The sequence below is a fragment of the Salvelinus namaycush genome, unplaced genomic scaffold (assembly GCF_016432855.1).
Source record: "Salvelinus namaycush isolate Seneca unplaced genomic scaffold, SaNama_1.0 Scaffold2193, whole genome shotgun sequence".
NCBI lineage: Eukaryota > Metazoa > Chordata > Actinopteri > Salmoniformes > Salmonidae > Salvelinus > Salvelinus namaycush.
Window position 1 is genome coordinate 1 of NW_024059001.1, and position 20,000 is coordinate 20,000.

The window sequence follows — 20,000 nt, forward strand, 5'->3', positions numbered from 1 at the left end:
CCCCGTTTCCTCTACCTTAACATCCTTGGTGTTCATGGAGCCCCCCCCCCCCCCGTTTCTCCTACCTTAACATCCTTGGTGTTCATGGAGCCCCCCCTCCCCCCCCCGTTTCCTCCTACCTTAACATCCTTGGTGTTCATGGAGCCCCCCCCACCGTTTCCTCCTACATTAACATCCTTGGTGTTCATGGAGCCCCCCCCCTCCCGTTTCCTCCTACCTTAACATCCTTGGTGTTCATGGAGCCCCCCCCCCCCCCCGTTTCCTCCTACCTTAACATCCTTGGTGTTCATGGAGCCCCCCCCCCCCCCCGTTTCCTCTACCTTAACATCCTTGGTGTTCATGGAGACCCCCCCCCCCCCCCATCCCCCCCCCCCGTTTCCTCCTACCTTAACATCCTTGGTGTTCATGGAGCCCCCCCCCCCCCCCCGTTTCCTCCTACCTTAACATCCTTGGTGTTCATGGAGCCCCCCCCCCCCCCGTTTCTCCTACCTTAACATCCTTGGTGTTCATGGAGCCCCCCCCCCCCACCGTTTCCTCCTACCTTAACATCCTTGGTGTTCATGGAGCCCCCCCCCCCCACCGTTTCCTCCTACCTTAAATCCTTGGTGTTCATGGAGCCCCCCCCCCCCCCCCCGTTTCCTCCTACCTTAACATCCTTGGTGTTCATGGAGCCCCCCCCCCCCCCCGTTTCCTCCTACCTTAACATCCTTGGTGTTCATGGAGCCCCCCCCCCCCCCCCGTTTCCTCCTACCTTAACCATCCTTGGTGTTCATGGAGCCCCCCCCCCCCCCCCCGTTTCCTCCTACCTTAACATCCTTGGTGTTCATGGTGCCCCCCCCCCCCCCGTTTCCTCCTACCTTAACATCCTTGGTGTTCATGGAGCCCCCCCCCCCCCCCCCCGTTTCCTCCTACCTTAACATCCTTGGTGTTCATGGAGCCCCCCCCCCCCCCGTTTCCTCCTACCTTAACATCCTTGGTGTTCATGGAGCCCCCCCCCCCCCCGTTTCCTCCTACCTTAACATCCTTGGTGTTCATGGAGCCCCCCCCCCACCGTTTCCTCCTACCTTAACATCCTTGGTGTTCATGGAGCCCCCCCCCCCCCCCCCGTTTCCTCCTACCTTAACATCCTTGGTGTTCATGGAGCCCCCCCCCCCACCGTTTCCTCCTATCTTAACATCCTTGGTGTTCATGGAGCCCCCCCCCCCCCCCACCCCGTTTCCTCCTACCTTAACATCCTTGGTGTTCATGGAGCCCCCCCCCCCCCCGTTTCCTCCTACCTTAACATCCTTGGTGTTCATGGAGCCCCCCCCCCCCCACCCCGTTTCCTCCTACCTTAACATCCTTGGTGTTCATGGAGCCCCCCCCCCCACCGTTTCCTCCTACCTTAACATCCTTGGTGTTCATGGAGCCCCCCCCCCCGCTTCCTCCTACCTTAACATCCTTGGTGTTCATGGAGCCCCCCCCCCCCGCTTCCTCCTACCTTAACATCCTTGGTGTTCATGGAGCCCCCCCCCCCGCTTCCTCCTACCTTAACATCCTTGGTGTTCATGGAGCCCCCCCCCCCGCTTCCTCCTACCTTAACATCCTTGGTGTTCATGGAGCCCCCCCCCCGCTTCCTCCTACCTTAACATCCTTGGTGTTCATGGAGCCCCCCCCCCCCCCGTTTCCTCCTACCTTAACATCCTTGGTGTTCATGGAGCCCCCCCCCCCCCCCACCCCGTTTCCTCCTACCTTAACATCCTTGGTGTTCATGGAGCCCCCCCCCCCCCCCGTTTCCTCCTACCTTAACATCCTTGGTGTTCATGGAGCCCCCCCCCCCCCCACCGTTTCCTCCTACCTTAACATCCTTGGTGTTCATGGAGCCCCCCCCCCCCCCACCGTTTCCTCCTACCTTAACATCCTTGGTGTTCATGGAGCCCCCCCCCCCACCGTTTCCTCCTACCTTAACCTCCTTGGTGTTCATGGAGCCCCCCCCGTTTCCTCCTACCTTAACATCCTTGGTGTTCATGGAGCCCCCCCCCCCCACCGTTTCCTCCTACCTTAACATCCTTGGTGTTCATGCGTGTTCCTTCCTTCCCAACAAAGATGTCGTCGATATCCACCAGGATGTGACGCTCCAACCCCAACGACAACTTCCTGTCCGTGAGGTAAGTGATAGCGTCCACCAATAGGAGCCTGTGTAGCCAGTAGCCCAGGCCGTGTCCGAAGACGACCCTTTGAACCCCGTCAAACAGCCCCACATCCAGCACCACCGTAGCCTGTAGGCCCCGACTGAAACCAGGGACTGGATTATCTCCGCTGCCCACTCCGGGGCCTCCCTCCCTGGGCCGTGCCTGGACAACAGCCTGGTAGGAGGAGTGATTGGAGGTGAATGTGGTCCAGTCGTCACCGGGGAGAGGTCCACGGTCCGTATCAGCCCGCGTCAGGTGGAGGAGGGGCGAACGTGACATCACAGAGGCGTCTCGGAGCGCCTGATTGGTCCGTAGCAGCAGGGGTAGACCCCGGAGATTCAGCAGGGGCGGAGAGTTCTGATTGGCTCTGTGGAAGGTGATGATTCCGACTCGGTAACGGAGACAGTACTGGGGGACAACAAGGGACAAAAATCAAGCGTCAGCTGACAACCAGACAAACATTAGCGAACGTTAGTTGACAACCAGATGATACAATCCATTTTATATTTTGTGTCCAATGTTGGTGAACGTTCATGGCTAACGTTAGCTAACAGTTTGAGAAGGTAACGTTAGCTAACAGTTTGAGAAGGTAACGTTAGCTAACAGGTTGAGAAGGTAACGTTAGCTAACAGTTTGAGAAGGTAACGTTAGCTAACAGGTTGAGAAGGTAACGTTAGCTAACAGTTTGAGAAGGTAACGTTAGCTAACAGTTTGAGAAGGTAACGTTAGCTAACAGTTTGAGAAGGTAACGTTAGCTAACAGTTTGAGAAGGTAACGTTAGCTAACAGTTTGAGAAGGTAACGTTAGCTAACAGGTTGAGAAGGTAACGTTAGCTAACAGTTTGAGAAGGTAACGTTAGCTAACAGTTTGAGAAGGTAACGTACGGCAAACGTAAGTGAGTATCAATACAAACCAAAAAAGTAATCCGTACAAAAAATGACCTTTGCCACGACATTTTGGAATTCTCGTTGAACTAGTTCCCCCTGACCATCTTACTAAGTCATTTCCACCTTCCACTTCCTTTTCCCTTGAAAAGTGTCCCGCAGATGCAGAGATGTGTGGACGTTCGCTATTAAAACATTTTTGCTCCAAGCCGACTTGGTGGAAAGTGTAAATGAGGCAGGTCAGAAGAGAAGTGGATCACGTCACTGTAGAAGGACCAACGTGTGAATGAGGCAGGTCAGAAGAGAAGTGGGTCACGTCACTGTAGAAGGACCAACGTGTGAATGAGGCAGGTCAGAAGAGAAGTGGGTCACGTCACTGTAGAAGGACCAACGTGTGAATGAGGCAGGTCAGAAGAGAAGTGGGTCACGTCACTGTAGAAGGACCAACGTGTGAATGAGGCAGGTCAGAAGAGAAGTGGGTCACGTCACTGGAGAAGGACCAACGTGTGAATGAGGCAGGTCAGAAGAGCAGTGGGTCACGTCACTGTAGAAGGACCAACGTGTGAATGAGGCAGGTCAGAAGAGAAGTGAGTCACGTCACTGTAGAAGGACCAATGTGTGAATGAGGCAGGTCAGAAGAGAAGTGGGTCACGTCACTGTAGAAGGACCAACGTGTGAATGAGGCAGGTCAGAAGAGAAGTGGGTCACGTCACTGGAGAAGGACCAACGTGTGAATGAGGCAGGTCAGAAGAGCAGTGGGTCACGTCACTGTAGAAGGACCAACGTGTGAATGAGGCAGGTCAGAAGAGAAGTGAGTCACGTCACTGTAGAAGGACCAACGTGTGAATGAGGCAGGTCAGAAGAGCAGTGGGTCACGTCACTGTAGAAGGACCAACGTGTGAAGTTTATAGGAGCGTATACAATGTGGAGTCAAATGAAAGATAAGAGTTTAGATAAAGGGGAAATTAAGGCATAGATATGTTTGTCAACCATTTTCCATCCTAAAAAATTAGGAAAAAGCAAAGTCTTTGATTTCTGGTCACACAGATGGAAAACGGGTCTGAGAAAACATCTAGCAGGAAAAAGTCTTAAAAAACTACTAGAAATGAATCAAAGTAAAGGCCCCTGCCAACTAATATCAACATTTATATTTCGTTTTTATGAAATTATTTGACTTCTATAAGTATAAAATATTGCCTAGTGTCTCTGTTATTCTGTTATCGTAAACCCTCTTTAAGATATTTAATAATTTAATTTCTCTCCCTCATGAGGGAGGATTATGAAAGTTCAACAGAAGTAACAACTGAAGGTAGACCTACGAAATTAGTTAGCGTTTTAACTAATTACAATTTTGCTTTATCAATTACTAATTGCTAAACACACGTCATAGCTGACACCCAGTTGTGATTTATCTTAATTTGGTGCAGAAATTGAAGGTTTTCGGCAAAACGTGGTCACATGACACACCGACGGAGACTTTACTGTCATTCTGTTACCAAACTTCACATCTGCACTCTTCCTCAACTAAATGTGTTTTCGTCAAATGATCATCGGCTAATTGTTAAAAGTAGACTTCTCCATATAAAAGGTACGTTTTGTTCAGCTTTGCAAACAATTGTTTTACCATTTAAAGTGACAAAGCGTCACTCCGTTTCTGTGAAATTGAAAAGTAGTTGTCTGTTCCAGGAGTCAGTGTGTCTGTACCTGGTGTAACAGCTGTCTGTTCCAGGAGTCAGTGTGTCTGTACCTGGTGTAACAGCTGTCTGTTCCAGGAGTCAGTGTGTCTGTACCTGTTGTAACAGCTGTCTGTTCCAGGAGTCAGTGTGTCTGTACCCGGTGTAACAGCTGTCTGTTCCAGGAGTCAGTGTGTCTGTACCTGGTGTAACAGCTGTCTGTTCCAGGAGTCGGTGTGTCTGTACCTGGTGTAACAGCTGTCTGTTCCAGTCAGTGTGTCTGTACCTGGTGTAACAGCTGTCTGTTCCAGGAGTCAGTGTGTCTGTACCCGGTGTAACAGCTGTCTGTTCCAGGAGTCGGTGTGTCTGTACCTGGTGTAACAGCTGTCTGTTCCAGTCAGTGTGTCTGTACCTGGTGTAACAGCTGTCTGTTCCAGGAGTCAGTGTGTCTGTACCCGGTGTAACAGCTGTCTGTTCCAGGAGTCGGTGTGTCTGTACCTGGTGTAACAGCTGTCTGTTCCAGTCAGTGTGTCTGTACCTGGTGTAACAGCTGTCTGTTCCAGGAGTCAGTGTGTCTGTACCTGGTGTAACAGCTGTCTGTTCCAGGAGTCAGTGTGTCTGTACCTGGTGTAACAGCTGTCTGTTCCAGGAGTCAGTGTGTCTGTACCTGGTGTAACAGCTGTCTGTTCCAGGAGTCAGTGTGTCTGTACCTGGTGTAATAGCTGTCTGTTCCAGGAGTCAGTGTGTCTGTACCTGGTGTAACAGCTGTCTGTTCCAGGAGTCAGTGTGCCTGTACCTGGTGTAACAGCTGTCTGTTCCAGGAGTCAGTGTGTCTGTACCTGGTGTAACAGCTGTCTGTTCCAGGAGTCGGTGTGTCTGTACCTGGTGTAACAGCTGTCTGTTCCAGGAGTCAGTGTGTCTGTACCTGGTGTAACAGCTGTCTGTTCCAGGAGTCAGTGTGTCTGTACCTGGTGTAGCAGCTGTCTGTTTCAGGAGTCAGTGTGTCTGTACCTGGTGTAACAGCTGTCTGTTCCAGGAGTCAGTGTGTCTGTACCTGGTGTAGCAGCTGTCTGTTCCAGGAGTCAGTGTGTCTGTACCTGGTGTAACAGCTGTCTGTTCCAGGAGTCGGTGTGTCTGTACCTGGTGTAGCAGCTGTCTGTTCCAGGAGTCAGTGTGTCTGTACCTGGTGTAACAGCTGTCTGTTCCAGGAGTCAGTGTTTCTGTACCTGGTGTAACAGCTGTCTGTTCCAGGAGTCAGTGTGTCTGTACCTGGTGTAATAGCTGTCTGTTCCAGGAGTCAGTGTGTCTGTACATGGTGTAATAGCTGTCTGTTCCAGGAGTCAGTGTGTCTGTACCTGGTGTAACAGCTGTCTGTTCCAGGAGTCGGTGTGTCTGTACCTGGTGTAACAGCTGTCTGTTCCAGGAGTCAGTGTGTCTGTACCTGGTGTAACAGCTGTCTGTTCCAGGAGTCAGTGTGTCTGTACCTGGTGTAACAGCTGTCTGTTCCAGGAGTCGGTGTGTCTGTACCTGGTGTAACAGCTGTCTGTTCCAGGAGTCAGTGTGTCTGTACCTGGTGTAACAGCTGTCTGTTCCAGGAGTCAGTGTGTCTGTACCTGGTGTAACAGCTGTCTGTTCCAGGAGTCAGTGTGTCTGTACCTGGTGTAACAGCTGTCTGTTCCAGGAGTCAGTGTGTCTGTACCTGGTGTAGCAGCTGTCTGTTTCAGGAGTCAGTGTGTCTGTACCTGGTGTAACAGCTGTCTGTTCCAGGAGTCAGTGTGTCTGTACCTGGTGTAACTGCTGTCTGTTCCAGGAGTCGGTGTGTCTGTACCTGGTGTAACAGCTGTCTGTTCCAGGAGTCAGTGTGTCTGTACCTGGTGTAACAGCTGTCTGTTCCAGGAGTCGGTGTGTCTGTACCTGGTGTAGCAGCTGTCTGTTCCAGGAGTCAGTGTTTCTGTACCTGGTGTAACAGCTGTCTGTTCCAGGAGTCGGTGTGTCTGTACCTGGTGTAGCAGCTGTCTGTTCCAGGAGTCAGTGTGTCTGTACCTGGTGTAACAGCTGTCTGTTCCAGGAGTCGGTGTGTCTGTACCTGGTGTAACAGCTGTCTGTTCCAGGAGTCGGTGTGTCTGTACCTGGTGTAGCAGCTGTCTGTTCCAGGAGTCAGTGTGTCTGTACCTGGTGTAGCAGCTGTCTGTTCCAGGAGTCGGTGTGTCTGTACCTGGTGTAACAGCTGTCTGTTCCAGGAGTCAGTGTGTCTGTACCTGGTGTAGCAGCTGTCTGTTCCAGGAGTCGGTGTGTCTGTACCTGGTGTAACAGCTGTCTGTTCCAGGAGTCAGTGTGTCTGTACCTGGTGTAGCAGCTGTCTGTTCCAGGAGTCAGTGTGTCTGTACCTGGTGTAACAGCTGTCTGTTCCAGGAGTCAGTGTGTCTGTACCTGGTGTAACAGCTATCTGTTCCAGGAGTCAGTGTGTCTGTACCTGGTGTAACAGCTGTCTGTTCCAGGAGTCAGTGTGTCTGTACCTGGTGTAACAGCTGTCTGTTCCAGGAGTCAGTGTGTCTGTACCTGGTGTAGCAGCTGTCTGTTCCAGGAGTCGGTGTGTCTGTACCTGGTGTAGCAGCTGTCTGTTCCAGGAGTCAGTGTGTCTGTACCTGGTGTAACAGCTGTCTGTTCCAGGAGTCAGTGTGTCTGTACCTGGTGTAACAGCTGTCTGTTCCAGGAGTCAGTGTGGCTGTACCTGGTGTAACAGCTGTCTGTTCCAGGAGTCAGTGTGTCTGTACCTGGTGTAACAGCTTTCTGTTCCAGGAGTCAGTGTGTCTGTACCTGGTGTAGCAGCTGTCTGTTCCAGGAGTCAGTGTGGCTGTACCTGGTGTAACAGCTGTCTGTTCCAGGAGTCAGTGTGTCTGTACCTGGTGTAACAGCTGTCTGTTCCAGGAGTCAGTGTGTCTGTACCTGGTGTAACAGCTATCTGTTCCAGGAGTCAGTGTGTCTGTACCTGGTGTAACAGCTGTCTGTTCCAGGAGTCAGTGTGTCTGTACCTGGTGTAATAGCTGTCTGTTTCAGGAGTCAGTGTGTCTGTACCTGGTGTAACAGCTGTCTGTTCCAGGAGTCAGTGTGTCTGTACCTGGTGTAACAGCTATCTGTTCCAGGAGTCAGTGTGTCTGTACCTGGTGTAACAGCTGTCTGTTCCAGGAGTCAGTGTGTCTGTACCTGGTGTAGCAGCTGTCTGTTCCAGGAGTCGGTGTGTCTGTACCTGGTGTAACAGCTGTCTGTTCCAGGAGTCGGTGTGTCTGTACCTGGTGTAGCAGCTGTCTGTTCCAGGAGTCAGTGTGGCTGTACCTGGTGTAACAGCTGTCTGTTCCAGGAGTCAGTGTGTCTGTACCTGGTGTAACAGCTGTCTGTTCCAGGAGTCAGTGTGTCTGTACCTGGTGTAACAGCTGTCTGTTCCAGGAGTCAGTGTGGCTGTACCTGGTGTAACAGCTGTCTGTTCCAGGAGTCAGTGTGTCTGTACCTGGTGTAACAGCTGTCTGTTCCAGGAGTCAGTGTGTCTGTACCTGGTGTAGCAGCTGTCTGTTCCAGGAGTCAGTGTGGCTGTACCTGGTGTAACAGCTGTCTGTTCCAGGAGTCAGTGTGTCTGTACCTGGTGTAACAGCTATCTGTTCCAGGAGTCAGTGTGTCTGTACCTGGTGTAACAGCTGTCTGTTCCAGGAGTCAGTGTGTCTGTACCTGGTGTAATAGCTGTCTGTTTCAGGAGTCAGTGTGTCTGTACCTGGTGTAACAGCTGTCTGTTCCAGGAGTCAGTGTGTCTGTACCTGGTGTAACAGCTATCTGTTCCAGGAGTCAGTGTGTCTGTACCTGGTGTAACAGCTGTCTGTTCCAGGAGTCAGTGTGTCTGTACCTGGTGTAGCAGCTGTCTGTTCCAGGAGTCGGTGTGTCTGTACCTGGTGTAACAGCTGTCTGTTCCAGGAGTCGGTGTGTCTGTACCTGGTGTAGCAGCTGTCTGTTCCAGGAGTCAGTGTGTCTGTACCTGGTGTAACAGCTGTCTGTTCCAGGAGTCAGTGTGTCTGTACCTGGTGTAACAGCTGTCTGTTCCAGGAGTCAGTGTGTCTGTACCTGGTGTAACAGCTGTCTGTTCCAGGAGTCGGTGTGTCTGTACCTGGTGTAACAGCTGTCTGTTCCAGGAGTCAGTGTGGCTGTACCTGGTGTAACAGCTGTCTGTTCCAGGAGTCAGTGTGTCTGTACCTGGTGTAGCAGCTGTCTGTTCCAGGAGTCAGTGTGTCTGTACCTGGTGTAGCAGTTGTCTGTTCCAGGAGTCAGTGTGTCTGTACCTGGTGTAACAGCTGTCTGTTCCAGGAGTCAGTGTGTCTGTACCTGGTGTAACAGCTGTCTGTTCCAGGAGTCAGTGTGTCTGTACCTGGTGTAACAGCTGTCTGTTCCAGGAGTCGGTGTGTCTGTACCTGGTGTAATAGCTGTCTGTTTCAGGAGTCAGTGTGTCTGTACCTGGTGTAACAGCTGTCTGTTCCAGGAGTCAGTGTGTCTGTACCTGGTGTAACAGCTGTCTGTTCCAGGAGTCAGTGTGTCTGTACCTGGTGTAACAGCTGTCTGTTCCAGGAGTCGGTGTGTCTGTACCTGGTGTAACAGCTGTCTGTTCCAGGAGTCAGTGTGTCTGTACCTGGTGTAGCAGCTGTCTGTTCCAGGAGTCGGTGTGTCTGTACCTGGTGTAACAGCTGTCTGTTCCAGGAGTCAGTGTGTCTGTACCTGGTGTAGCAGCTGTCTGTTCCAGGAGTCAGTGTGTCTGTACCTGGTGTAACAGCTGTCTGTTCCAGGAGTCAGTGTGTCTGTACCTGGTGTAACAGCTGTCTGTTCCAGGAGTCAGTGTGTCTGTACCTGGTGTAACAGCTGTCTGTTCCAGGAGTCGGTGTGTCTGTACCTGGTGTAATAGCTGTCTGTTCCAGGAGTCAGTGTGTCTGTACCTGGTGTAACAGCTGTCTGTTCCAGGAGTCAGTGTGTCTGTACCTGGTGTAACAGCTGTCTTTACCTGGTGTAACAGCTGTCTGTTCCAGAAGTCAGTGTGTCTGTACCTGGTGTAACAGCTGTCTGTTCCAGGAGTCAGTGTGTCTGTACCTGGTGTAGCAGCTGTCTGTTCCAGGAGTCAGTGTGTCTGTACCTGGTGTAGCAGCTGTCTGTTCCAGGAGTCAGTGTGTCTGTACCTGGTGTAACAGCTGTCTGTTCCAGGAGTCGGTGTGTCTGTACCTGGTGTAACAGCTGTCTGTTCCAGGAGTCGGTGTGTCTGTACCTGGTGTAGCAGCTGTCTGTTCCAGGAGTCAGTGTGTCTGTACCTGGTGTAGCAGCTGTCTGTTCCAGGAGTCGGTGTGTCTGTACCTGGTGTAACAGCTGTCTGTTCCAGGAGTCAGTGTGTCTGTACCTGGTGTAGCAGCTGTCTGTTCCAGGAGTCGGTGTGTCTGTACCTGGTGTAACAGCTGTCTGTTCCAGGAGTCAGTGTGTCTGTACCTGGTGTAGCAGCTGTCTGTTCCAGGAGTCAGTGTGTCTGTACCTGGTGTAACAGCTGTCTGTTCCAGGAGTCAGTGTGTCTGTACCTGGTGTAACAGCTATCTGTTCCAGGAGTCAGTGTGTCTGTACCTGGTGTAACAGCTGTCTGTTCCAGGAGTCAGTGTGTCTGTACCTGGTGTAACAGCTGTCTGTTCCAGGAGTCAGTGTGTCTGTACCTGGTGTAGCAGCTGTCTGTTCCAGGAGTCGGTGTGTCTGTACCTGGTGTAGCAGCTGTCTGTTCCAGGAGTCAGTGTGTCTGTACCTGGTGTAACAGCTGTCTGTTCCAGGAGTCAGTGTGTCTGTACCTGGTGTAACAGCTGTCTGTTCCAGGAGTCAGTGTGGCTGTACCTGGTGTAACAGCTGTCTGTTCCAGGAGTCAGTGTGTCTGTACCTGGTGTAACAGCTTTCTGTTCCAGGAGTCAGTGTGTCTGTACCTGGTGTAGCAGCTGTCTGTTCCAGGAGTCAGTGTGGCTGTACCTGGTGTAACAGCTGTCTGTTCCAGGAGTCAGTGTGTCTGTACCTGGTGTAACAGCTGTCTGTTCCAGGAGTCAGTGTGTCTGTACCTGGTGTAACAGCTATCTGTTCCAGGAGTCAGTGTGTCTGTACCTGGTGTAACAGCTGTCTGTTCCAGGAGTCAGTGTGTCTGTACCTGGTGTAATAGCTGTCTGTTTCAGGAGTCAGTGTGTCTGTACCTGGTGTAACAGCTGTCTGTTCCAGGAGTCAGTGTGTCTGTACCTGGTGTAACAGCTATCTGTTCCAGGAGTCAGTGTGTCTGTACCTGGTGTAACAGCTGTCTGTTCCAGGAGTCAGTGTGTCTGTACCTGGTGTAGCAGCTGTCTGTTCCAGGAGTCGGTGTGTCTGTACCTGGTGTAACAGCTGTCTGTTCCAGGAGTCGGTGTGTCTGTACCTGGTGTAGCAGCTGTCTGTTCCAGGAGTCAGTGTGGCTGTACCTGGTGTAACAGCTGTCTGTTCCAGGAGTCAGTGTGTCTGTACCTGGTGTAACAGCTGTCTGTTCCAGGAGTCAGTGTGTCTGTACCTGGTGTAACAGCTGTCTGTTCCAGGAGTCAGTGTGGCTGTACCTGGTGTAACAGCTGTCTGTTCCAGGAGTCAGTGTGTCTGTACCTGGTGTAACAGCTGTCTGTTCCAGGAGTCAGTGTGTCTGTACCTGGTGTAGCAGCTGTCTGTTCCAGGAGTCAGTGTGGCTGTACCTGGTGTAACAGCTGTCTGTTCCAGGAGTCAGTGTGTCTGTACCTGGTGTAACAGCTATCTGTTCCAGGAGTCAGTGTGTCTGTACCTGGTGTAACAGCTGTCAGTTCCAGGAGTCAGTGTGTCTGTACCTGGTGTAATAGCTGTCTGTTTCAGGAGTCAGTGTGTCTGTACCTGGTGTAACAGCTGTCTGTTCCAGGAGTCAGTGTGTCTGTACCTGGTGTAACAGCTATCTGTTCCAGGAGTCAGTGTGTCTGTACCTGGTGTAACAGCTGTCTGTTCCAGGAGTCAGTGTGTCTGTACCTGGTGTAGCAGCTGTCTGTTCCAGGAGTCGGTGTGTCTGTACCTGGTGTAACAGCTGTCTGTTCCAGGAGTCGGTGTGTCTGTACCTGGTGTAGCAGCTGTCTGTTCCAGGAGTCAGTGTGTCTGTACCTGGTGTAACAGCTGTCTGTTCCAGGAGTCAGTGTGTCTGTACCTGGTGTAACAGCTGTCTGTTCCAGGAGTCAGTGTGTCTGTACCTGGTGTAACAGCTGTCTGTTCCAGGAGTCGGTGTGTCTGTACCTGGTGTAACAGCTGTCTGTTCCAGGAGTCAGTGTGGCTGTACCTGGTGTAACAGCTGTCTGTTCCAGGAGTCAGTGTGTCTGTACCTGGTGTAGCAGCTGTCTGTTCCAGGAGTCAGTGTGTCTGTACCTGGTGTAGCAGTTGTCTGTTCCAGGAGTCAGTGTGTCTGTACCTGGTGTAACAGCTGTCTGTTCCAGGAGTCAGTGTGTCTGTACCTGGTGTAACAGCTGTCTGTTCCAGGAGTCAGTGTGTCTGTACCTGGTGTAACAGCTGTCTGTTCCAGGAGTCGGTGTGTCTGTACCTGGTGTAATAGCTGTCTGTTTCAGGAGTCAGTGTGTCTGTACCTGGTGTAACAGCTGTCTGTTCCAGGAGTCAGTGTGTCTGTACCTGGTGTAACAGCTGTCTGTTCCAGGAGTCAGTGTGTCTGTACCTGGTGTAACAGCTGTCTGTTCCAGGAGTCGGTGTGTCTGTACCTGGTGTAACAGCTGTCTGTTCCAGGAGTCAGTGTGTCTGTACCTGGTGTAGCAGCTGTCTGTTCCAGGAGTCGGTGTGTCTGTACCTGGTGTAACAGCTGTCTGTTCCAGGAGTCAGTGTGTCTGTACCTGGTGTAGCAGCTGTCTGTTCCAGGAGTCAGTGTGTCTGTACCTGGTGTAACAGCTGTCTGTTCCAGGAGTCAGTGTGTCTGTACCTGGTGTAACAGCTGTCTTTACCTGGTGTAACAGCTGTCTGTTCCAGAAGTCAGTGTGTCTGTACCTGGTGTAACAGCTGTCTGTTCCAGGAGTCAGTGTGTCTGTACCTGTTGTAACAGCTGTCTGTTCCAGGAGTCAGTGTGTCTGTACCCGGTGTAACAGCTGTCTGTTCCAGGAGTCAGTGTGTCTGTACCCGGTGTAACAGCTGTCTGTTCCAGGAGTCAGTGTGTCTGTACCTGGTGTAACAGCTGTCTGTTCCAGGAGTCAGTGTGTCTGTACCTGGTGTAACAGCTGTCTGTTCCAGGAGTCAGTGTGGGCGTACTTCAACAGACTCTCGTAGATGACCAGGATGTAGCGACCACGCCCCTTTTGAAAAAAGACAAACAGCTTGTTACACTTCTGTTGTGACGTAACCATGGCAACGTGCGGTTAGTTTCTGACAAACAACAATAATAATACAATATTAACCTTGTCAGTGAGGAGAGACAGGTCTCCTTCCCCATAACAATAATAATACAATATTAACCTTGTCAGTGAGGAGAGACAGGTCTCCTTCCCCATAACAATAATAATAATACAATATTAACCTTGTCAGTGAGGAGAGACAGGTCTCCCTTCCCCATAACAATAATAATACAATATTAACCTTGTCAGTGAGGAGAGACAGGTCTCCTTCCCCATAACAATAATAATACAATATTAACCTTGTCAGTGAGGAGAGACAGGTCTCCTTCCCCATAACAACAATAATAATACAATATTAACCTTGTCAGTGAGGAGAGACAGGTCTCCTTCCCCATAACAATAATAATAATACAATATTAACCTTGTCAGTGAGGAGAGACAGGTCTCCCTTCCCCATAACAATAATAATACAATATTAACCTTGTCAGTGAGGGGAGACAGGTCTCCTTCCCCATAACAACAATAATACAATATTAACCTTGTCAGTGAGGAGAGACAGGTCTCCTTCCCCATAACAATAATAATACAATATTAACCTTGTCAGTGAGGGGAGACAGGTCTCCTTCCCCATAACAATAATAATAATACAATATTAACCTTGTCAGTGAGGGGAGACAGGTCTCCTTCCCCATAACAATAATAATACAATATTAACCTTGTCAGTGAGGAGAGACAGGTCTCCTTCCCCATAACAATAATAATACAATATTAACCTTGTCAGTGAGGGGAGACAGGTCTCCTTCCCCATAACAATAATAATAATACAATATTAACCTTGTCAGTGAGGGGAGACAGGTCTCCTTCCCCATAACAATAATAATACAATATTAACCTTGTCAGTGAGGAGAGACAGGTCTCCTTCCCCATAACAACAATAATACAATATTAACCTTGTCAGTGAGGGGAGACAGGTCTCCTTCCCCATAACAATAATAATACAATATTAACCTTGTCAGTGAGGAGAGACAGGTCTCCTTCCCCATAACAACAATAATACAATATTAACCTTGTCAGTGAGGGGAGACAGGTCTCCTTTCCCATAACAACAATAATAATACAATATTAACCTTGTCAGTGAGGGGAGACAGGTCTCCTTCCCCATAACAACAATAATAATACAATATTAACCTTGTCAGTGAGGAGAGACAGGTCTCCTTCCCCATAACAATAATAATACAATATTAACCTTGTCAGTGAGGAGAGACAGGTCTCCTTCCCCATAACAACAATAATACAATATTAACCTTGTCAGTGAGGAGAGACAGGTCTCCTTCCCCATAACAATAATAATACAATATTAACCTTGTCAGTGAGGAGAGACAGGTCTCCTTCCCCATAACAATAATAATACAATATTAACCTTGTCAGTGAGGAGAGACAGGTCTCCTTCCCCATAACAATAATAATACAATATTAACCTTGTCAGTGAGGAGAGACAGGTCTCCTTCCCCATAACAATAATAATACAATATTAACCTTGTCAGTGAGGAGAGACAGGTCTCCTTCCCCATAACAATAATAATACAATATTAACCTTGTCAGTGAGGAGAGACAGGTCTCCTTCCCCATAACAATAATAATAATACAATATTAACCTTGTCAGTGAGGAGAGACAGGTCTCCTTCCCCATAACAACAATAATACAATATTAACCTTGTCAGTGAGGAGAGACAGGTCTCCTTCCCCATAACAACAATAATACAATATTAACCTTGTCAGTGAGGGGAGACAGGTCTCCTTCCCCATAACAATAATAATACAATATTAACCTTGTCAGTGAGGAGAGACAGGTCTCCTTCCCCATAACAATAATAATAATACAATATTAACCTAGTCAGTGAGGGGAGACAGGTCTCCTTCCCCATAACAATAATAATAATACAATATTAACCTTGTCAGTGAGGGGAGACAGGTCTCCTTCCCCATAACAATAATAATACAATATTAACCTTGTCAGTGAGGAGAGACAGGTCTCCTTCCCCATAACAATAATAATACAATATTAACCTTGTCAGTGAGGGGAGACAGGTCTCCTTCCCCATAACAACAATAATACAATATTAACCTTGTCAGTGAGGAGAGACAGGTCTCCTTCCCCCATAACAACAATAATACAATATTAACCTTGTCAGTGAGGAGAGACAGGTCTCCTTCCCCATAACAATAATAATAATACAATATTAACCTTGTCAGTGAGGAGAGACAGGTCTCCTTCCCCATAACAACAATAATACAATATTAACCTTGTCAGTGAGGAGAGACAGGTCTCCTTCCCCATAACAATAATAATAATACAATATTAACCTTGTCAGTGAGGAGAGACAGGTCTCCTTCCCCATAACAACAATAATACAATATTAACCTTGTCAGTGAGGAGAGACAGGTCTCCTTCCCCATAACAACAATAATACAATATTAACCTTGTCAGTGAGGAGAGACAGGTCTCCTTCCCCATAACAATAATAATAATACAATATTAACCTTGTCAGTGAGGAGAGACAGGTCTCCTTCCCCATAACAACAATAATACAATATTAACCTTGTCAGTGAGGAGAGACAGGTCTCCTTCCCCCATAACAATAATAATACAATATTAACCTTGTCAGTGAGGAGAGACAGGTCTCCTTCCCCATAACAACAATAATAATACAATATTAACCTTGTCAGTGAGGAGAGACAGGTCTCCTTCCCCATAACAACAATAATACAATATTAACCTTGTCAGTGAGGAGAGACAGGTCTCCTTCCCCATAACAATAATAATAATACAATATTAACCTTGTCAGTGAGGAGAGACAGGTCTCCTTCCCCCATAACAACAATAATACAATATTAACCTTGTCAGTGAGGGGAGACAGGTCTCCTTCCCCATAACAACAATAATACAATATTAACCTTGTCAGTGAGGGGAGACAGGTCTCCTTCCCCATAACAACAATAATACAATATTAACCTTGTCAGTGAGGGGAGACAGGTCTCCTTCCCCATAACAATAATAATACAATATTAACCTTGTCAGTGAGGGGAGACAGGTCTCCTTCCCCATAACAACAATAATAATACAATATTAACCTTGTCAGTGAGGAGAGACAGGTCTCCTTCCCCATAACAACAATAATAATACAATATTAACCTTGTCAGTGAGGGGAGACAGGTCTCCTTCCCCATAACAATAATAATACAATATTAACCTTGTCAGTGAGGGGAGACAGGTCTCCTTCCCCATAACAATAATAATACAATATTAACCTTGTCAGTGAGGAGAGACAGGTCTCCTTCCCCATAACAACAATAATACAATATTAACCTTGTCAGTGAGGAGAGACAGGTCTCCTTCCCCATAACAACAATAATAATACAATATTAACCTTGTCAGTGAGGAGAGACAGGTCTCCTTCCCCATAACAATAATAATACAATATTAACCTTGTCAGTGAGGAGAGACAGGTCTCCTTCCCCATAACAATAATAATACAATATTAACCTTGTCAGTGAGGAGAGACAGGTCTCCTTCCCCATAACAACAATAATAATACAATATTAACCTTGTCAGTGAGGAGAGACAGGTCTCCTTCCCCATAACAATAATAATAATACAATATTAACCTTGTCAGTGAGGGGAGACAGGTCTCCTTCCCCATAACAATAATAATAATACAATATTAACCTTGTCAGTGAGGAGAGACAGGTCTCCTTCCCCATAACAACAATAATAATACAATATTAACCTTGTCAGTGAGGGGAGACAGGTCTCCTTCCCCATAACAACAATAATACAATATTAACCTTGTCAGTGAGGAGAGACAGGTCTCCTTCCCCATAACAACAACAATAATACAATATTAACCTTGTCAGTGAGGAGAGACAGGTCTCCTTCCCCATAACAACAATAATAATACAATATTAACCTTGTCAGTGAGGAGAGACAGGTCTCCTTCCCCATAACAACAATAATAATACAATATTAACCTTGTCAGTGAGGAGAGACAGGTCTCCTTCTCCATAACAATAATAATAATACAATATTAACCTTGTCAGTGAGGAGAGACAGGTCTCCTTCCCCATAACAACAATAATACAATATTAACCTTGTCAGTGAGGAGAGACAGGTCTCCTTCCCCATAACAACAATAATACAATATTAACCTTGTCAGTGAGGAGAGACAGGTCTCCTTCCCCATAACAATAATAATAATACAATATTAACCTTGTCAGTGAGGGGAGACAGGTCTCCTTCCCCATAACAATAATAATACAATATTAACCTTGTCAGTGAGGAGAGACAGGTCTCCTTCCCCATAACAACAATAATACAATATTAACCTTGTCAGTGAGGAGAGACAGGTCTCCTTCCCCATAACAATAATAATAATACAATATTAACCTTGTCAGTGAGGAGAGACAGGTCTCCTTCCCCATAACAACAATAATAATACAATATTAACCTTGTCAGTGAGGAGAGACAGGTCTCCTTCCCCATAACAACAATAATACAATATTAACCTTGTCAGTGAGGAGAGACAGGTCTCCTTCCCCATAACAATAATAATACAATATTAACCTTGTCAGTGAGGAGAGACAGGTCTCCTTCCCCATAACAACAATAATAATACAATATTAACCTTGTCAGTGAGGAGAGACAGGTCTCCTTCCCCATAACAATAATAATAATACAATATTAACCTTGTCAGTGAGGAGAGACAGGTCTCCTTCCCCATAACAACAATAATACAATATTAACCTTGTCAGTGAGGAGAGACAGGTCTCCTTCCCCCATAACAACAATAATAATACAATATTAACCTTGTCAGTGAGGAGAGACAGGTCTCCCTTCCCCATAACAATAATAATACAATATTAACCTTGTCAGTGAGGGGAGACAGGTCTCCTTCCCCATAACAACAATAATAATACAATATTAACCTTGTCAGTGAGGGGAGACAGGTCTCCTTCCCCATAACAACAATAATACAATATTAACCTTGTCAGTGAGGAGAGACAGGTCTCCTTCCCCATAACAACAATAATACAATATTAACCTTGTCAGTGAGGAGAGACAGGTCTCCTTCCCCATAACAATAATAATACAATATTAACCTTGTCAGTGAGGAGAGACAGGTCTCCTTCCCCCATAACAATAATAATAATACAATATTAACCTTGTCAGTGAGGAGAGACAGGTCTCCTTCCCCATAACAACAATAATACAATATTAACCTTGTCAGTGAGGAGAGACAGGTCTCCTTCCCCATAACAACAATAATAATACAATATTAACCTTGTCAGTGAGGAGAGACAGGTCTCCTTCCCCATAACAATAATAATACAATATTAACCTTGTCAGTGAGGAGAGACAGGTCTCCTTCCCCATAACAATAATAATACAATATTAACCTTGTCAGTGAGGAGAGACAGGTCTCCTTCCCCATAACAACAATAATAATACAATATTAACCTTGTCAGTGAGGAGAGACAGGTCTCCTTCCCCATAACAACAATAATAATACAATATTAACCTTGTCAGTGAGGAGAGACAGGTCTCCTTCCCCATAACAATAATAATACAATATTAACCTTGTCAGTGAGGAGAGACAGGTCTCCTTCCCCCATAACAATAATAATACAATATTAACCTTGTCAGTGAGGAGAGACAGGTCTCCTTCCCCATAACAACAATAATACAATATTAACCTTGTCAGTGAGGAGAGACAGGTCTCCTTCCCCCATAACAATAATAATACAATATTAACCTTGTCAGTGAGGGGAGACAGGTCTCCTTCCCCATAACAACAATAATAATACAATATTAACCTTGTCAGTGAGGAGAGACAGGTCTCCTTCCCCCATAACAATAATAATACAATATTAACCTTGTCAGTGAGGAGAGACAGGTCTCCTTCCCCATAACAACAATAATACAATATTAACCTTGTCAGTGAGGAGAGACAGGTCTCCTTCCCCATAACAATAATAATACAATATTAACCTTGTCAGTGAGGAGAGACAGGTCTCCTTCCCCATAACAACAATAATACAATATTAACCTTGTCAGTGAGGAGAGACAGGTCTCCTTCCCCATAACAATAATAATACAATATTAACCTTGTCAGTGAGGAGAGACAGGTCTCCTTCCCCATAACAACAATAATACAATATTAACCTTGTCAGTGAGGGGAGACAGGTCTCCCTTCCCCATAACAACAATAATACAATATTAACCTTGTCAGTGAGGAGAGACAGGTCTCCTTCCCCATAACAACAATAATAATACAATATTAACCTTGTCAGTGAGGAGAGACAGGTCTCCTTCCCCATAACAACAATAATACAATATTAACCTTGTCAGTGAGGAGAGACAGGTCTCCTTCCCCCATAACAATAATAATACAATATTAACCTTGTCAGTGAGGAGAGACAGGTCTCCTTCCCCCATAACAATAATAATACAATATTAACCTTGTCAGTGAGGAGAGACAGGTCTCCTTCCCCATAACAATAATAATAATACAATATTAACCTTGTCAGTGAGGAGAGACAGGTCTCCTTCTCCATAACAATAATAATACAATATTAACCTTGTCAGTGAGGAGAGACAGGTCTCCTTCCCCATAACAATAATAATACAATATTAACCTTGTCAGTGAGGAGAGACAGGTCTCCTTCCCCATAACAACAATAATACAATATTAACCTTGTCAGTGAGGAGAGACAGGTCTCCTTCCCCCATAACAATAATAATACAATATTAACCTTGTCAGTGAGGAGAGACAGGTCTCCTTCCCCCATAACAATAATAATACAATATTA

At 47.2% G+C, this 20,000-nt stretch overlaps 1 protein-coding gene across 1 annotated transcript in view; it reads right to left on the reverse strand.

The window, feature by feature from the left end:
- Positions 1 to 2,039: 2,039 nt before the first annotated feature.
- LOC120038406 (bifunctional heparan sulfate N-deacetylase/N-sulfotransferase 1-like) overlaps positions 2,040 to 20,000 on the reverse strand; it is a gene marked incomplete at its 3' end in the record, with an annotated part of 19,923 nt that continues 1,962 nt past the window's right edge. The window contains exons 3-4 of the mRNA XM_038984171.1: positions 13,008 to 13,094; positions 2,040 to 2,579 (exon numbers count right to left, since the gene is read on the reverse strand). Of these exons, the coding sequence (XP_038840099.1) occupies positions 2,040 to 2,579; positions 13,008 to 13,094 (627 nt within the window). The remainder of the gene's footprint in view (positions 2,580 to 13,007; positions 13,095 to 20,000) is intronic.